Genomic DNA, 19604 nt, shown 5'->3' on the forward strand with positions numbered 1-19604 from the left:
TTTGCTTGTCTCTGTCCCGGAACCTTTCCCTGACCTTCCATATTTTTCCAGGTGAATGTGATCCACACTGCCAACCCCATGGAACACGCCAGTCATATTGCAGCACAGCAGCCCCAATTCGTCCAGCCAGTCCACCATTCCTTTGTTGACCTTGCGGGTCACAACCTGGCAAACCCTCACCCAGGGTTCTCAGGTACGGCCTCCTTCCTTGACCCCCCATCAGCTCTCCTTTTGCCTCTTCCAACCCCCTTCAGTTGCCCCTTTATTTCCAATTGAGGTTTGATATCCTTCTGGCTCCCTTCCTAGTGGCGTCTGGCTGATGCATTAAACGAATTATGCCTTAATGTCTTGTGGGCTGTGAAATTCAAGTCCTCCCAAGAGGCCCAAATGACCTGCCAGATTTTTAAAACATAGCTTTTATGAGAGAAAGTGAAAGTGCATCAGCCTATATTTCCCTTGGCTCAAGGGAAGAATGAAATTTCTAAACGATTCCCAAATGTGGAAAAGTGTGAGTTACTGCTCCCTTGGGGCTAGGATGAATGGAGAGGCGGATCTGGATTTTCTGTTGATTTGAGGACATTCCTAACTCCAACATACTAAATGTCCAATGTGTTGTCGAAGGCAGAATCTCTGGGTTGCTGTGAGTTTTCCAGGCTGTGTGGCCATGTTCCAGAAGCATGTGGTTGAAACATCCAGAGAGAATGCTTCTGAAACATGACCATACTAAATGATGTTCGAATCCCACCCGGGGAGAGCGCAGATGAGCTCCCTCTATCAGCTCCAGCTCCATGCGGGAACATGAGAGAAGCCTCCCACAAGGATGGTAAAACATCAAAACATCCGGGCGTCCCTTGGGCAACGTCCTTGCAGACGGCCAATTCTCTCACCCCAGAAGCAACTCAGGTTGCTCCTGACACGAAAAAACAAAAAACTAAATGATGTTTGGTTAGCAACTTTTTTTCCCTTCTGGAGTTAAGCGCCTGAGTAATGTAGTTTCTGGGATAGACAGTGAGAAGTAGTAGAATTCCTCCTGAACAGACTGCGCTGCTTTTTGACTTCTACCCCTTTCACAGCTCTGTCTTTAAGAGAGATCATATCTTGTGCTTGTATAGTGTTACTAGCTGTGCCCGGCCACGCGTTGCTGTGGTGAAGTATGGTAGTATGGGAAATAAAGTATTGAGGAATTGGTGGTAGTTAAGGTAAAGGGTAAAGATTTTACCTTACATTAAGTCCATTATAAATGGGTTATACAGCTGTGTGGAAGGGCCTTGAGTCTACACTGCCATATAATCCAGTTAAAATCAGATAATCTGTATTTTCTGGCAGTGTGGAAGAGGCCTAAGTGAGGCCTAACTCTGCCTGTCCCCTGGGCTGAGTGGGTTGCTAGGAGACCAAGTAGGCGGAGCAAGCCTTCTAACTGGCAGCAATTGGATAAACAATGTAATGAGCTATATAAAACACAATAATGGTTCAAAACCTAAGTAGTACACAATATGTATATTAGAGCATTATATACATATTACATTCACAGAATCAATGCTCAGTCCTATGGTATATAACCCAAAAATATCTAACTTGGTATTATAAATCAAACAAAATGATATAAGTCTCTGCAGTCCTAAAAGGATTAGATTGGCTTAAAGGCAAACAGATTCAGAGTCTCTGCAGGTCTGGAAGGATTCCTCAGGACTCCACAGGTTTTGGAACAATAGTAAAGCCAAGGAGACAGAGTCAATGCTGATGTAGATCCTGAGTAGCTGGTTACTGACTGTAGTAGGTGGTTCACGCCGTTTACAGCCTTCTAACTGGCAGCCATTGGATAAAAACAATTATTCCTCTTCCTCCAATTAGGACTTTATTTTTCTTTTCTTTTTGTTGTATGAACGTAGAGGCATGGATGAGGGGTTGTGCTGCCAAGTTTAGTGTTTCTGGGATGTGTAGTTTTGTTGTTTGTCCTAGGCCGAAATTTCATTACCCTTTTATATATATAGATATACATTCACATAGTTGAATGGTAGTTATGTTCTGCTGAATGCCAATACTGTGCAGTCTAAAATGCCATGTGCTCTGAAGAGTGCTTGAGACATTTGGGGAGCTGAAGCTTAAGGAGTTCATATACTGGTTTCTTTGTTACTGCAACCTTCCATAGCAGCCGCTCAACAAAAATATTTTATAGGATGGCAAATCCAATTTACTCTAAACTGCCCAACACTTTAATAAAGGAAACCGTGCACACACTCTGCATCTTCATGCTGCAGTTCTTCTAACAGTGCCATCTTTTTTCTTTCTCCCTGTTGAATTCTTTAAACCCTCCTAGTGGTTCCCAGTACTGCCACGGTCGTGATTGTGGTGTGCGTCAGCTTCCTGGTTTTCATGATCATTCTCGGGGTTTTCCGGATCAGAGCCGCCCACCAGCGAACGATGCGGGATCAGGATTCCGGGAAAGAGAACGAGATGGACTGGGATGACTCTGCGTTGACCATAACAGTTAACCCGATGGAGGTAAGCCTTGCTTGTCCTCTGCTGAGGTTAATGGCAATCCTGTGTAGGAAGTCCTGCCCTTTTCCTTACTAAAGTCTGGATCATCTAAGAGGCACCTTCTCTGTGTGTGCCAGATATCCCTGGTTCAGTTGTTTGTATGTCTGAGTTTTGTTGACAAGTGTGTACTGAATTCCTAAGAATGCCTGAATGCAAGTGTGATCACGAACCTCGGTATAGTCCCCTTATATCCATGGATCCAATACAATCATGCTCCAAAAGGCAATGGTTCTCAAGCTGTGGGCCTACAACTCCCAGAAATCCCAGTAGGTTTACCAGCTGTTAGGATTTCTGGGAGTTGAAGGCTAAAACACTGGAGACCCACAGGTTAAGAACCATGGGCTGAGGGGGTAAGGACCTTGCATCCCCTTCTTTTTGGCAACATTCTGCTGTTTTGTTAGATAAATCTATATATATATACAGTATAATGGTAATGGAATCCCGGCACCGAGCAAAACTACAAAACTAAACACGCCACAACCTAACAATTTCACCACACAATACAACACCCACACCTTAAGTTTGAAACAACAAAAAATCACCTCACGCACCTCCACATGGACAGAACCCACAACGCACCATCGGGAGCCATGCCGGGAGGGAAGGAGAAAGCCTCATGGCCAGCCAGCAAGAGGAAAGACAGGCAATGGGAAAAAACTGTTCCCTGGGTCCTAGCGCCCGCTCATCATCCGAATTATTTATCTCCACTACATTCTCCCTTATCCAACCTTCTACAATATCCAACCCATTTTAATACTCAATATTTTAAATATATGCTATGAACCATGACAATCAACACAATCTGACTCCTAATATTTTAACAAGCTTAAAATCACAACACCAAATAAAAACAACACACAAATGTCTATACTAGACAATGTCGAAGAGATAAGCAAACACCATAAAGGTTCAAAACATAAAAACAGATGTGACATGTAAGGGCCACAGAAATAGTCAGGCCTCTCTGAGTATAGAGCTATCTTCTTTCTATGTGAAAAAGATAAGCAAATATTATAAAGATTCAAAACATAAAATGCACTATGTTATTTAGAGCATCCTGTACAAACATTATTACCTGAGAGTTAACAACAATTTGTTAACTGTTGTAATTCACAGTAGTATCTTCCAGACTGTAATGTTTAAAGGAAACTATAATTATCAAGGCTTAAATGTGGACTAAAGTCAAAACATATCAAGTAGTCTCCACTATTTAAACAGTTTCTGAAGACTCCAATTGGATTTGGCAACCCTTACAATTTCCTTTAAACATTACAGTCTGGAAGATACTACTGTGAATTACAACAGTTGACTGTACTTATTATTTTCATTATTATTGTTAACTCTCAGGTAATAATGTTTGTACATTATTTCAGTTGATGGGGTGCCATCTAGTGTTCAATCTTGCATTTGCAAGCTAAAAACTCAGTTGTCAATAGAGTTGTGTGCGGGTCTCGTTTTCCTTTGTGACATCCGTTCTTTTGTTACTTGTTCTTTTGTTACTAAGCCCCCTCCTGTTACAAAAATCCGCTCCACACGAAAGCAAGCAGAAGCTGATCCCAGCTCCTTGCCTGCTTTTTGTGACCAGTCTCCTTCCTTAGAACGTGCATGTGACGTGCAGGCCCAGAAGGCGCATGCCTGCCTGCAGCCAAGCGCCTTCTATGGAGTAAACTTGCTGTGGAATGTTTCCAAGGAGGTAAGTTTACTCCAGAGAAGGTGCTCAGCTGCAGGCAGGCGCCCGTGCTTTCTGGCCCTGCACGCCATATGCACATTTCAAGGCAAAGTGGAAAGTACTCCAGAGGAGGCACTCAGCTGCAGGCAAGGATGGCAAATGAGGCCCCAGACTAAAGCATTGGCCTCACTCTCCCGAGGTGAGTCGGAGTGGCCCTCCCTTGCCCAGGAAGCGCATGCGCTTGCCTTCAACCAAGCGCCTCCTCTAGAGTAAGAAACAGATAAGCCTCCTTAAAGTGAGCACTTGCCTGCAGCTGAGCGCCTCTCCTCTATGTAGAGCTTAAATGATGGGAAGGGCAGCTTGGGAAGCCCCCCCTCCCATAACAGGCCGATAGAAAAACAGTTATCTGCTCTCCCAGTTTCGGGAAGCTCCCAAAAAACAGATTGGGGCCCCACCAAAAGCCAGGACACAAAACGGGTCAAGGTTTATTTATTTATAGTATTTATATTCCGCCCTTCTTTCTCACCCCGAAGGAGACTCAGGGCGGATTACAATGAACACATATATGGCAAACATTCAATGCCAACAGACAAACAACATACATTAGACAAACTCAGAGGCATTTTTAACATTTTTCCATCTTCATGATTCCGGCCACAGGGGGAGCTGTTGCTTCACCGTCCAATAGTGGCTGTACTTCCTCATTCCTTTCCTCGCGTTTTGCTGGCAGTTTTTGTCAGGGTATTGTGTATTGTGAAATGTTAAAATCAATCTGGGTTATTAGAAATGCCTTATGTGTTAGTTATTCCGGCAAGGCATTTCAGCAGTTATGGAGTTAATGAGAGTCTGCTATGATTGATGTATCACAGGACCAATGGGGTCAAGTTTGTTTTGACCGGGACTTCCTTTCTTGTCCTGTGGAATGCAGAGGAGTTTCCTGAGCAGCAGTTGAGCAGTGTGCTGTGTGCGTGCATGAGTCGCTTCGGCAAGCACTCATGGAGAGAAGGACTGATTTGTTCTGTTTGTATATAGAAATGTAAATAAAAGTTATTGCCGTTGGATTTCCAACCGAATCCTCATCTGCTGGAGTGTGTTTGTCCAGTGCTGTTTTTCCACACCGGGAGACAGTCTGGAGGAAGGAGGTGAAGACCGGGATGGTGAATTTTGGATTTCACTCTGCTACCCATCATCCCCATCATCAGTTTTATGGTGTTGTAAATTAGCCTCCCGCATAAAGCGTCCCTAAATTTCCCTAATTGACAGGTGCAACTGTCTTTCGGGGCTGCATAGGTCAACAGCAAGCCGGGGCTATTAATGGTCGGAGGCTTAACCCGACCCGGGCTTCGAACTCATGACCTCTCGGTCAGTAGTGATTTATAGCAGCTGGTTACTAGCCAACTGTGCCACAGCCCGGCCCCAAAAAGTACAACCCTACTTGTCAAACAACTCTTGCTTTCTTATATTCGTGTCCCTTATCCATCAGATGAGAGGGCCATTTGTGAATAATGGAATTTTGCTTGCTGCGAGATGCTGTGAGGCCTTCAGAATCTCAGAAAGGACTCATCAGATGAGAGTGAGAATTTCCCACGGATGTGTATTCTCTTTCACAGACCTACGAGGACCAACATAGTAGCGAAGAGGAGGAGGAGGAAGAGGAGGAGAGCGAGGACGGGGAGGAAGAGGACGACATCACAAGCGCCGAGTCGGAGAGCAGCGAGGAAGAGGAAGGCGAGCAGGAGGAAGACCAGCAGAACGTGAACAGGCAGCAGCAGCTAGAATGGGACGACTCCACGCTCACCTATTGATCCCAGCGCTTCTGGGCGCTCTCTCTTCCGTCTCTGTCTCCTCTCTCTTTCTTTCATGTCGTCGTTCTTCTGTCCTAGAAGACTCCACCGCAAACCATTGCTCTCAAGGATCCGCTGGGGGCGGCACCCCTTGGACCACCACCATTTCCCCCTGGCCTCACCCATCCGCTTCTCTCTCTTTCCTGACCCCACAATCCTCTAGGAATCCCTCAGTTCTCCCACAGTGACTGGATTTTGGTTGTGAGTTTTTATTTTTAAGTTTAATTTTCAAGGGACTGCCTTGTATTCTCTCCTGGCGTCATGTCGCTGAAGCGGCTTCACAGCTCTGTAGCCATGGCACACTAAAAAAATTAACGGCTCGTTCCCATGCTTTCCCAGGAAAAGAAACAATCCGTGCCGAGGTCGTTTGTTGATCCAGGTTTAAATTCTTTCTCTTATTTTGTTTTTCCATTTGGGTGCTTTGCCGGGAGAGCAGGTTTTGGCTCGTTTCATCCCCACGCGACTTTTGAAACACATTTTGTCCCCTCTCTCCTCCCAAACTCTAGTGCATGTGTAAAGTGGCAGAATGAGGTCAATATGTAGAAGATTAACAAGACTTTTTAATATTTTGTAAATATATCGGAATTATGTAATTACGTCACTTGTGGTAGTGAAAAAAAATGGGGTGGGTGGGACGCGGGAGGGAGGGAGGAAACCATGCTAAAAACTTTTAAAAACGAATCATGCCGCATGCTGTAGAGATAAGGTTTGTTTTATCTTTCTTTTGTTCTGTTCCTGCCGCCAAAAGCATGGGGCAAGTTTTCATTCGTGTAGAGAAATGATCCAGTGGCATTGGACTTCGAATGCCATCTTTACTCTGTTGATAGGTTTCCCCGTTTTTGTTTTTTTTTTTGTTAGTTTATTTTGTTGATTTAAATGCTACTTTCATAAAGAAAAGACCAAAAAAAAGGTGATTTTTAATTTTTTTTTTTTTACGAGTCTGACTTCCCTCCTTTTCTCAAGGGCCGGGTCCTTGTTTGTGTCGGTTTCGAGGAGGATGTCTCTCGGGCACTTGATATGATATATAAAAATGACGAAATTGGTTTTTATTTTGTTTGCACAAAGAGAGGTGCCCCAGTGGCCGGGCGCTTTCTGAATTCCACATTCCTGTGTACGCGGGGGTCTCCGATTGATTGTAATGGGGATGATGGAACGTGGCGGGGCGTCGTTCTTCGAAAAACTCCCAATTTGTGGCTTGTGACTCTTGTACAATAATTTGGGCTTCTTTTTGTCTTTTGGGGTTGAGGGGGGTGTCATTGTTTACACTGAATGTCTGCAATTATTTTCCTCCAGCTACCTTGCGAACCTGCTTCAAGGCGCAAGGTTGAAAAGAGCGGGTTTTGGGGTTTTTTACAGGAATTCCCCCAAAGCGCAGAAAAGCAAGTGATGGCCCCAACAGCATGGCAGCAACTGCTAGGCTTTTCACAGGGCAGATTGGTTCTTTTTCCTCGCTTTTAAAGAATATTAAGTCAGTCGCTTCTTTGCTTATACAGCAAATTGGTGTTTTATTTGCAGTGGGAGAGATGGCCGAGGCTGTTTTGCTCCCACTTGCTGGCTGCTAACTAGAATAAAGTTTATTAGCGAATTGAGGCTGGTGTGAGAGAATTGGCTGTCTTCAAAGACGTTGCCCAGGGGATGCCCAGATGTGTTACCATCCTGCTGGGAGGCTTCTCTCATGTCCCTGCAAACTAGAGCTGACAGATGGGAGCTCACCCGACTTGAGAACATACTACACGTTGCTTCTGGTGTGAGAGAATTGGCTGTCTTCAAAGACGTTGCCCAGGGGGACTCCCAGATGTGTTACCATCCTGCTGGGAGGCTTCTCTCATGTTCCTGCAAACTAGAGCTGACAGATGGGAGCTCACCTGACTTGAGAACATACTGCAAGTTGCTTCTGGTGTGAGAGAATTGGCTGTCTTCAAAGACGTTGCCCAGGGGGACTCCCAGATGTGTTACCATCCTGCTGGGAGGCTTCTCTCATGTCCCTGCAAACTAGAGCTGACAGATGGGAGCTCACCCGACTTGAGAACATACTGCAAGTCGCTTCTGGTGTGAGAGAATTGGCTGTCTTCAAAGACGTTGCCCAGGGGGATGCCCGGATGTGTTACTATCCTGCTGGGAGGCTTCTCTCATGACCCTTCAAACTAGAGCTGACAGATGGGAGCTCACCCGACTTGAGAACATACTGCAAGTCACTTCTGGTGTGGGAGAATTGGCCATCTACAAAGACATTGCCCAGATGTGTTACCATCCTGCTGGGAGGCTTCTCTCATGTCCCTGCAAACTAGAGCTGACAGATGGGAGCTCACCCGACTTGAGAACATACTACAAGTTGCTTCTGGTGTGAGAGAATTGGCTGTCTTCAAAGACGTTGCCCAGGGGGACTCCCAGATGTGTTACCATCCTGCTGGGAGGCTTCTCTCATGTCCCTGCAAACTAGAGCTGACAGATGGGAGCTCACCCGACTTGAGAACATACTGCAAGTCGCTTCTGGTGTGAGAGAATTGGCTGTCTTCAAAGGCGTTGCCCAGGGGGATGCCCAGATGTGTTACCATCGTGCTGGGAGGCTTCTCTCATGTCCCTGCAAACCAGAGCTGACAGATGAGAGAATTGGCTGTCTTCAAAGACGCTGCCCAAGGGGATGCCCAGATGTGTTACCATCCTGCTGGGAGGCTTCTCTCATGTCCCTGCAAACTAGAGCTGACAGATGGGAGCTCACCCGACTTGAGAACATACTGCAAGTCGCTTCTGGTGTGAGAGAATTGGCTGTCTTCAAAGGCGTTGCCCAAGGGGATGCCCAGATGTGTTACCATCCTGCTGGGAGGCTTCTCTCATGTCCCTGCAAACTAGAGCTGACAGATGAGAGAATTGGCTGTCTTCAAAGACGTTGCCCAGGGGGACTCCCAGATGTGGTACCATCCTGCTGGGAGGCTTCTCTCATGTCCATGCAAACCAGAGCTGACAGATGGGAGCTCACCCGACTTGAGAACATACTGCAAGTCACTTCTGGTGTGAAAGAATTGGCTGTCTTCAAAGACGTTGCCCAGGGGGACTCCCAGATGTGGTACCATCCTGCTGGGAGGCTTCTCTCATGTCCATGCAAACCAGAGCTGACAGATGGGAGCTCACCCGACTTGAGAACATACTGCAAGTCACTTCTGGTGTGAAAGAATTGGCTGTCTTCAAAGACGTTGCCCAGGGGGACTCCCAGATGTGTTACCATCCTGCTGGGAGGCTTCTCTCATGTCCCTGCAAACTAGAGCTGACAGATGGGAGCTCACCCGACTTGGGAACATACTGCAAGTCGCTTCTGGTGTGAAAGAATTGGCTGTCTTCAAAGACATTGCCCAGGGGGACTCCCAGATGTGTTACCATCCTGCTGGGAGGCTTCTCTCATGTCCCTGCAAACCAGAGCTGACAGATGAGAGAATTGGCTGTCTTAAAAGACGTTGCCCAGGGGGACTCCCAGATGTGTTACCATCCTGCTGGGAGGCTTCTCTCATGTCCCTGCAAACTAGAGCTGACAGATGGGAGCTCACCCGACTTGAGAACATACTGCAAGTCACTTCTGGTGTGAAAGAATTGGCTGTCTTCAAAGACATTGCTCAGCGGGACTCCCAGATGTGTTACCATCCTGCTGGGAGGCTTCTCTCATGTCCATGCAAACCAGAGCTGACAGATGGGAGCTCACCCGACTTGAGAACATACTGCAAGTCGCTTCTGGTGTGAGAGAATTGGCTGTCTTCAAAGACGTTGCCCAGGGGGATGCCCAGATGTGTTACCATCCTGCTGGGAGGCTTCTCTCATGTCCATGCAAACCAGAGCTGACAGATGGGAGCTCACCCGACTTGAGAACATACTGCAAGACGCTTCTGGTGTGAGAGAATGTGTTGCCATCCTGCAAGGGCCTTCTCTCAAGGCCCCTCATGAGCTAGTGCTAACAGACGGGAGCTCACCCCGTCTCATGGATCGCCAACCTTCAAGTCAGCAGTTCAGCAGGCACAAGGGTTTAACTCATTGCGCCACACTAGAATAAAGTGAGGTTGGTGAAAGGACACATATTTCAGGGCAAGGGTCTCCAGATGCTGCTAAAGAGGTTGGTTTACTCTGGAGCCAGGAATACAGACTCAAAGGTGTTGGAGAAAGGTCTCCAGCTCTATGACTGAAAGATTGGGAGGCAAGGTAAACTATACTAAGGACCAGCCTACGGTTTGGACTTCAACTCCCAGCATCCTTCACAATTGGGGCTGGGGATTCTGGGCCCTGAAACCCAAACCTTCAGAACCACCTGTCCATCCTGGAACAGCTCTTTAAGGGATAGAAGGCCATTTTCCTCCCTCGTTTGGCTACATTTCTCAAAAAGCTGGTCTCTGGAGTGCCTTTTACTGCGGATGGCTCTGAAGACAAGGCAGGTTCAACTTCTAAATCAGCTCATCACCACCTCATCCTCTTTTATAACTGTTAAAAAAAAACTTACGTTTCTAAAATGGGCAAGGGAAGCTGGTTTTGACTACTTTTACATGCTAGTTTTTCAGTTTAAAAAAAACCTGGGAAGACTTTTAACTTATGTCCAAGTTGTCCTGTGTTTTAATGTCACTGTGTAGAAGAAGACTCTTAACCCCTTTTTCCATGAAACCGTCACTGTAGCGGCTGTATTTTAGAGACTGTAACCCTGATCATGTGTGTGTGTCTTTTTCTCTCTCTCTCTCTTAAATGCTAATGCTGAAAGGTTGTAAACTTTTTTTCTGATGCAGTTTGTAGCCATCATGGGTCTAACATTTCAGATGTGTATATTGGTAAATAGGTCAAGTTTGGAAAGTCTGAGCTACAATAAATTTCTGGTTCTAAAAAAAAAAGAAATGTCCTGTTAATGTCTGTCAAAGAGTCTCAGGATAAAGCTTTCCTGTGTGGATACAATAATTAAAACTTTCAAAGGTACAGTAGAGTCTCACTTATCCAACGTTCTGGATTATCCAACACATTTTTGTAGTCAATGTTTTCAATACAGTAGAGTCTCACTTATCCAAGATTCGCTTATCCAAGGTTCTGGATAATCCAAGGCATTTTTGTAGTCAATGTTTTCAATACAGTAGAGTCTCACTTATCCAAGACTCGCTTATCCAAGGTTCTGGATTATCCAAGGCATTTTTGTAGTCAATGTTTTCAATACAGTAGAGTCTCACTTATCCAAGACATTCTGGATTATCCAAGGCATTTTTGTAGTCAATATTTTCAATACATCATGATATTTTGGTGCTAAATTTGTATATACAGTAATTACTATATAGCATTACTGAGTATTGAACTACTTTTTCTGTCAAATTTGTTGTATAACATGATGTTTTGGTGCTTAACTTGTAAAATCATAACCTAATGTGATGTTTAATAGGCTTTTCCTTAATGCCTCCTTATTATCCAACATATTCGCTTATGCAACGTTCTGCTGGCCTGTTTATGTTGGATAAGTGAGACTCTACTGTACTTTCTGAGGATCCCATTTTATAGCATGTAAAGTGGAGCAATGGAGGATGCCAGTCAACATCTAAGCCTTGAGTGATTGGGTTGCTATGTGTTTTCTGGCCTGTATGGCCATGTTCCAGAAGCATTCTCTCCTGACATTTTGCCCGCATCTATAGCAGGAAGTTGTGAGTTCTGTTGGAAACTAAACAAGTGAGGTTTATATATCTGTAGAATGTCTAGGGAGGGAGAAAGAACTCTTGTCTGTTTTAGGCAAGTGTGAATGTTGCAATTAGCCATCTTGTTTAGCATTCAAAGTCAGGAGAGAATGCTTCTGGAACAAGGCCATACAGTCCGGAAAACTCACAGCAACCCAGTGATTCTGGCCATGAAAGCCTTCGACAACATCTTGAGTGATTGTTACTATTTTCTTAAAAGTTTTCCACTTCATTAAAGCAAAACCCTGCAAGTGCCAACAGCACAACAATACAAAACAGCAGTACAGGTCTCTTTATAAACAACTGCAGAAAAGAAAGATGCTCCTAGATCTGATGTCTGCTGACTTTCCCATCTCAGCAAAAGCCAGTGTTGTTTTGCTAAGAAGAAAGGACTCGAGAGACACAGCTTCAATCAAAACAAGAATGCGCTCTATTTTGCACTTTGGATAAGCACCTGAAATTGGAAGTAAATTCAACATGGAGAAAAACCGGACACAGTGGGTTTGTACGTAGTACCAAAGATCATTTACAATTCTTTTCGGATACTGGCATTTTTCAATTCCCAAGAACAATTATTTTGGTCTCAGCTGAGAAAACAGACTGGCAGTTTTAAAGCAAGAAGGTGCAACTAAAGTTTACACTTCATGCCAATTACAGTAATTCTGTTAAGAGTCCCAACTAAAGTAAGATCTGCTGAATAAACTGTTGGATAGTTAAGTGACAGATCCACTCTTTTAAGACTTTGACTCTTTTAAGACCTTTGTTTGCTAACAAAACCCAGGCCTCGCCTCTGCAATTTGATTTAGAAAATCCAAGTTGTGTCATTTTAGTAAAACAAAAACAACCATAGCACAGGGTTTATGTGAGTTTTTCGGGCTGTATGGCTATGTTTCAGAAGCATTCTCTCCTGACGTTTCGCCCACATCTATGGCATGCATCCTCAGAGGTTGTGAGGTCTGTGGGAAACTAGGCAAGTAGGGTTTATATGTATTATTATGTTAAGCTTTGGGTTGCTTTGAGTTTTCCAGGCTGTCTGGCTATGTTCCAGAAGCATTCTCTCCTGACGTTTTGCTCACATTTATGGCATGCATTCTCAGAAGTTGTGAGGTCTGTGGGAAACTAGGCAAGTAGGGTTTATATATCTGTGGAATCATGTCCAGGGTGAGAGAAAGAACTCTTGAATGTTGGAGGCAAGTGGGAATATTGCCATTGGTCACTTTGATTAGCTCTGAATAGACTTGCAGCTGCAAAGCCTGGCTGAGAACACAGAAATGCTGGACCACACTTAACCATCATGTCAGACTATACAGAAGCCACTGAAATCCAGAAGTACTGTATGTGAACAATTTCAACAGAAAGGAGGAAACCATGGAAATGAACAAAATCTGGCTACCGGTATTTTAAAAAACTCTAAAATCAGGAAGTAAATAAAGAACAACACTCAGAAAATGGGAATGCCAGACAGGAAACTATCAGTGTGTTAAAGTGCTGAGCTGCTGAACTTGCAGACCGAAAGGTTCCAGGTTCAAATCCCAGGAGCAGAATGAGCGCCTGCTGTTAGCCCCAGCTCCTGCCAACCTAGCAGTTCAAAAACATGCAAATGTGAGTAGATAAATAGGTACCGCTCCGGCGGGAAGGTAATGCTGCTCCATGCAGTCATGTGGGCCACATGACCTTGGAGGTGTCTATGGACAAATGCCGACTCTTTGGCTTAGAAATGGAGATGAGCACCAGCCCCCAGAGTGTGAGTAGATAAATAGGTACTGCTCCGGCGGGAAGGTAACGGTGCTCCATGCAGTCATGCCTATGGCCACATGACCTTGGAGGTGTCTACGGACAACGCCGGCTCTTCGGCTTAGAAATGGAGATGAGCACCAACCCCCAGAGTGTGAGTAGATCAATAGGTACTGCTCTGGCGGAAAGGTAATGGCGCTCCATGCAGTCATGCCAGTGGCCACATGATCTTGTAGGTGTCTACAGACAACGCCGGCTCTTCGGCTTAGAAATGGAGATGAGCACCAACCCCCAGAGTCAGACACGACTGGACTTAACATCAGGGGTAAACCTTTACCTAACAACTCCCAATAAAGGATTCCCCCAGGCAGGAAGCAATCAGGCTTTGAAGCTGCATGGCCATTCAGTCCTAATCAAGCTGGCCAATTGCAGCATCCTCATTTTCCTCCAACAGACAAGAGTACTTTATCCCACCCCACAGATATATCAACCCCACTTGCCTAGCTTCCAACAGACCTCACAACCTCTGAGGATGCCAGCCATAGATGTGGGCAAAATGTCAAGAGAATGCTTCTGGAATATGGCCAGACAACCCAGAAAACTGCTAGCAACCCAGTGATTCTGGCCATGAAAGCCTTTGACAACACAACAATAGCACAACTGGCTACGTCTTTAAAATATGTCTGCTCAACAAGAAGATGCTAATTTTCCTAATGTGATGGATTCTGCGAGCTCTGGGTATGAGAAGTTAAGTGGTGTAAAGGACACAAACCCTTTGTCCACATTCACACAAGTGCAAAAGAACTATTAAATACCAGGTTTTGCATCATTTGTAACACATTAAAGAAAAAGCAAGTACCATCAATCAATCCTCTTTTGTTTCTTGAAGAGGCCAGCTCTTCTTTACACCTTATCTCCCTACCTTCCACTCATCCTTTGTCTCACACCTCTGCCAACCAGGCAGCTCTTGACAAGAACTTGAGGAAACTTCGAAGGAGCTCTTGGTTTCTCCGCTTTTGGGCAACACGTCTTGCGTTCTTTCTTAAGAGGCCTATTGCCGGTTGTCTTTGGAGACGTTGTGAGCCAGCCAGTTCACTTTGGTTTTCCAGCTTTCCCGGAGAGCTTCATTGAACTTGAGCTGGAAGTGTCTCCTGGCTTCTTCATCGGTCTTTCCCAAGGCCAGGGAGTCCTGAGGAAAAATGGTGGGAGGTATTAATTTAATAGGTTGGTAGAAGAGAAGGGTGTATTAGCATACATAAAAATAAGAGGTGCATTTAAGTTGACTCGGACTTATGGTGATGGGTTTACTGGGAGCAGTTTTAGAATATTGGATAAAGAACACTCAGCCTGTACCTATTGGTCTGTTTATGTGAGTGTTCCTAATTATCTGTCTCTTTCCATCCAATGTATACAAATTTACAAAATACCGTATATACTCGAGTATAAGCCGACCCACATATAAGCCGAGGCACCTAATTTTACCACAAAAAACTGGGATAACTTATTGACTCGAGTATAAGCCGAGGGTGGGAAATGCAGCAGCCACGGGTAAATTTCAGAAATAAAAACAGATACCAATAAAATTTCATTAATCGAGGCATCACACACACGCACACACATGAATATATACATATATAATATAATTTACAATAATATATAATATTGTAATATATTGTATATGCACATAATATTAATATTATTTTATAATACAATATAATACTAATAATCTATATATATAAAAGGGTAATGAAATTTTGGCCTAGGACAAAACAACAAAACTACACATCCCAGAAACACTAAACTTTGCAGCACAACCCCTCATCCATGCCTCTACGTTCATACAACAAAAAGAAAAGAAAAATAAAGTCCTAATTCGAGGGAGAGGAATAATTGTTTTTATCCAATTGCTGCCAGTTAGAAGGCTAAGCTCCACCCACTTGGTCTCCTAGCAACCCACTCAGCCCAGGGGACAGGCAGAGTTAGGCCTCACTTAGGTCTCTTTTACACTGCCTATAAAATACAGATTATCAGATTTTAACTGGATTATATGGCAGTGTAGACTCAAGGCCCTTCCACAAAGCTATATAACCCATTTATAATTTTATATTATCTTCTTTGAACTGGATTATCTGGACTCCACACTGCCATATAATCCACTTCAGTGTGCATTTTATACAGCGGTGAAGAAGGGGCCTCATATAATCCAGTTCTAAGCCGATAATATAAGATTATAAATATAATATGTAATAATTACTATGATACAGAACAATATAATCTCTAAAATCAGGACAGTAAATAAAGAGCAACACTCTGAAAGCATAAGCCACAGCAACGCATGGCCGGGCAAAGCTAGTACAATATAATAATATTAATTATAAATTATATATTACATGTAATATTATTAATAATATTACAATATATTGATATAGTACAATATGGTAATTTATTGCCAGTATTGTGCTATGCTAATAATATAATATTGTATGTAAATTTAATTTGTAAGCCGCTCTGAGTCCCCTTCAGGGTGAGAAGGGCGGGATATAAATGTATTAAATAAATAAATAAATAAATAAAATCAGTAGGTTAAATGTTTTTGAATATTTACCGTATTTCAAAGAAAAACAATAAACTAGCTCTGTAAGTGGAAAAGTAGGGGCAACAAAAACAATATGGTATCAATAATAATCCAATAATAATAATAATAATAATAATAATAAAAACTTCATTTGGATCCCACTCTATCTCCCCATGAGGAATCAGGCCGGCTTCCAACATAGTAACAGGCAAACATTCAATGCTTATATACACAATGCAGAGCTAGGTATAGATCTATAATTATATATACTAATTTCACATATGCATTTACCCCTGAAACATTTGCAAATCCCTCCTCTCTCTCTATGTGTATGTGTGTGCATTTTCCCTACAATATTTAAAAGCCACTGTATTATTTTACTCTATTATTATTAAAAGGATCCATAAGCACATTACATTGAAGAAGATGAGAATCATGATTTGATCAGAGTTGGACAGTCTTATCTTAAATTTGAGCTTGATGTAAATATTCAAAAACATTTAACCTACTGATGCCTCAATTAATGTAATTTTATTGGTATCTATTTTTATTTCTGAAATGTACCACCCTTGACTTATACTGGAGTCAATGTTTTACCAGGTTTTTTTGTGGTAAAATTAGGTGCCTCGGCTTATATTCGGGTCGGCCTATACCCGAGTATATACGGTATATAGATATATAGATATAAAAGAAAAGAAGACCGAGTTGAATAGAAACCAGAATTGGGATGAAGAAAGATAGATAATGAAGAGAAAGTGAGGATGGAAGGCGATACAAACAATTGCAAAGAAGAAGAATGGAAATACAAATTTTCCCTAGTTTTTTTTTTGCTTTGTTTTTTTTTGTCTTTTTTTGCCTTCTTTTTTCTTTCTCCTTTCCTACTTTCCTTTAATACAAAATGTTCTCCCACTTTTTATGTAGTCAAAACTTTTCTTTTTAATAAAAGTTATTATAAAAAAAAGAAAAAAAAAGAAAGAGATGGATAATCTAGCAGTCGGGAGCAGACTCCTCACCTTGAGGTATTGGATGTCTTTGGAGCAGCTCAGCTCAGGCAACCCGGCAGCTTTCATGAGGGCAAACAGGTGTAGGAAGAGCAGACCGTGGCACCGGAGGATCATGTAGGCCCTTTCACAGTACTCTCTGAATCTGTAGAAAGCAAGGAAAAGCTTAAAGCTGGAGCCCGACAACACTAGGCCACCATGAACGAGATCCTCAGGGAATCCAGAGTTGCAACAGGAAAGATTGATTGGGAGGTGCAAAGATGTCAGGAAGGGGAAGAAATCTTTTTAAAAATCCCACCACTGACACCAATTGCAGATATGTGGATGAGTTTCTATTAATTAATTATATTTATATTATTATTATTATATATTTTATATCCGCTGCCAGCAGTTATTAAAGATGTTTTAAGGGGATTATCAACTTTTGCCACCACTATAGAAGATGTAGCCACTGGCTACTTAGAGAAGAGACTTTTTAAAATTTTGTTTTTCTTCCTTTTTCTTCTTTGCTTTTTGATGATAATATATATGTCAGAGACTGAGATGTTAAAAAGAACAATAACACGTTTATTCAGGCACAAGCTTAATGGTTACAGTAACTTCTTTAGAGGCACTTAGATTAACAGTTGCAAAGCTATATTGGGGTGTTTCAAACTTCTTTCCCTGCTGCTTTAAACTGCAGTCACCCTGTGAATTACAATCACAGACTATCTGTTCCTTAAACAGACTATCTTAAAATAAGCCACCAAACTTATTTTAAACTGACTCAAAATCAAATATTTGAGTCCCCCTGATCCCTTCACTGAAGATCAGTCTTCTCTGTGTCTCATAAGAACACAGACTAACCGCTTTTTTTAAAACATTCCCTCCTTTTTCTCCAAATGGCAGTTGGCTCCGCCCTCATTACTATGGCAACCTACCTCAGAATGCTGAGCTGGCTACCATCCCCCACGCACTGGTAACTAATACTTACCCTTTTAAACATAGTTAAACATTACTTTAAAAAAAACACAATTAAACATGACATCTGTAAACTAAAAACTTCATACCTCTTTACAGAAGGGGAGGTTTCAATGTGTTGCTTCCTTTCCCTGTATTATTATGTATTTATTTACAGTATTTATATTCCGCCCTTCTCACCCCGAATTAGGTGTGATCAGGGTGGATCACAACACATAAACGGCAAACACTCATACAGGACAGACACAGTAGATAGATATAGGCATTTCCCATCTTCCCATCTTGCCCATGCCTGCTCTATGGGATGCAGGTACAATTTTAAGCTAATATTGAACACTTACCGTTCAAACTTCTCGCTGTTGTTCGTTTTCCCTTGTTGGATCACGTGAACGAAGTCATAGGTCAAGATGAAAGGGACCCGCTCGCGATTGATCCCAAACTTGGTCTTGAAGTTCCCCAAGAAGTGGCCAAAATCAATGTGAAACAGCTGAAAAGGAATGTTCAGGGTTAAAGCTTCATCTGCTGCAACTGCAACCACCATAATCCCAGATGTAGATTATGATGGGAGTTGCAATCCAACACCTTTCAACGCCTTGGAGGGTTGTTGGGAGTAAAGGGCGATGAGAGAAATTAATGATTTTTTGGAAGGAATACTAGGCTGTCCTTAGGCATAATCATCATCAACAATCCCGCCATATCAAAATTTAATAAAAAGAAATCTAATATGTGCTGGAAATGCGGGAAAAAAATAGGGAAATTTTTTCACCAATGGTAGGCCTGTGAGAAAATTAAAGAATTTTGGAAGATTGTTCATGAAATGACACAAGAAATTGTAGGAATTAAATTTAAACCCGAACCGGAAATGTGTTCATTAAGTTTTACAAATGCAAAATTTAAGAAAAACAAAGATAGAATTTTTTTTTAATTTAAGCACAGCGGCAAGATTAACAATTGCAAAGGTCTGGAAAGGAAAAAGACTCCCAACCCCCGAAGAATGGATAATAAGAATACAGTAGAGTCTCACTTATCCAACACTCGCTTATCCAACGTTCTGGATTATCCAACGCATTTTTGTAGTCAATGTTTTCAATACATCGTGATATTTTGAGCTAAATTAATAAATACAATAATTACTAAATAGCATTACTGTGTATTGAACTACTTTTTCTGTAAAATTTTTGTATAACATGATGTTTTGGTGCTTAATTTGTAAAATCATAACCTAATTTATGTTTAATAGGCTTATCCTTAATCTCTCCTTATTATCCAACATATTCACTTAGCCAACGTTCTGCCGGCCCGTTTATGTTGGATAAGTGAGACTCTACTGTATATACATATAGGGCAAACATTCAATACCCATATACACATAGAACTGAGACAGAGACAGACGCAGAGACAGAGTCCCTTCGGGGAGATGGGGCGAGGTATAAAAATAAAATTATTATTATTATTATTATTATTATTAATTTCACCTTCTCCTGAGGGGATGTTCGATTCTGGCCACAGGGGGGAGCAGCTGCTTCATCATCCACTCTGACGGCACTTCCTCATTCCAACGTCGTAAATTAGTTAAAATTGCCTCCCCACTTTTTAAGTGGTACCTTA

At 42.6% G+C, this 19604-nt stretch overlaps 2 protein-coding genes across 9 annotated transcripts in view; one reads left to right on the top strand and one right to left on the bottom strand.

Annotated features, from left to right (window-relative positions):
• Positions 1 to 10911, top strand: part of clstn1 (calsyntenin 1) — a 74051-nt gene extending 63140 nt beyond the window's left edge. For 4 of the 5 annotated variants that reach the window (XM_062965994.1, XM_062965996.1, XM_062965995.1 and 1 more), the window contains 3 exons: positions 52 to 193; positions 2318 to 2502; positions 5818 to 10911. In XM_062965994.1, coding sequence (XP_062822064.1) covers positions 52 to 193; positions 2318 to 2502; positions 5818 to 6012 — 522 coding nt within the window. In that variant the 3' untranslated portion in view covers positions 6013 to 10911. The remainder of the gene's footprint in view (positions 1 to 51; positions 194 to 2317; positions 2503 to 5817) is intronic. The other variant, XR_010001393.1, reaches the window with a different exon arrangement.
• The window catches only part of pik3cd (phosphatidylinositol-4,5-bisphosphate 3-kinase catalytic subunit delta), an 81948-nt gene continuing 68879 nt past the window's right edge, over positions 6536 to 19604 (bottom strand). For 3 of the 4 annotated variants that reach the window (XM_062965991.1, XM_062965993.1, XM_062965992.1), the window contains exons 21-23: positions 18338 to 18483; positions 17049 to 17181; positions 6536 to 14649 (exon numbers count right to left, since the gene is read on the bottom strand). In XM_062965991.1, coding sequence (XP_062822061.1) covers positions 14512 to 14649; positions 17049 to 17181; positions 18338 to 18483 — 417 coding nt within the window. In that variant the 3' untranslated portion in view covers positions 6536 to 14511. The remainder of the gene's footprint in view (positions 14650 to 17048; positions 17182 to 18337; positions 18484 to 19604) is intronic. The other variant, XR_010001392.1, reaches the window with a different exon arrangement.

This window comes from Anolis carolinensis, unplaced genomic scaffold (assembly GCF_035594765.1).
Source record: "Anolis carolinensis isolate JA03-04 unplaced genomic scaffold, rAnoCar3.1.pri scaffold_15, whole genome shotgun sequence".
Taxonomy (NCBI): Eukaryota; Metazoa; Chordata; class Lepidosauria; order Squamata; family Dactyloidae; genus Anolis; species Anolis carolinensis.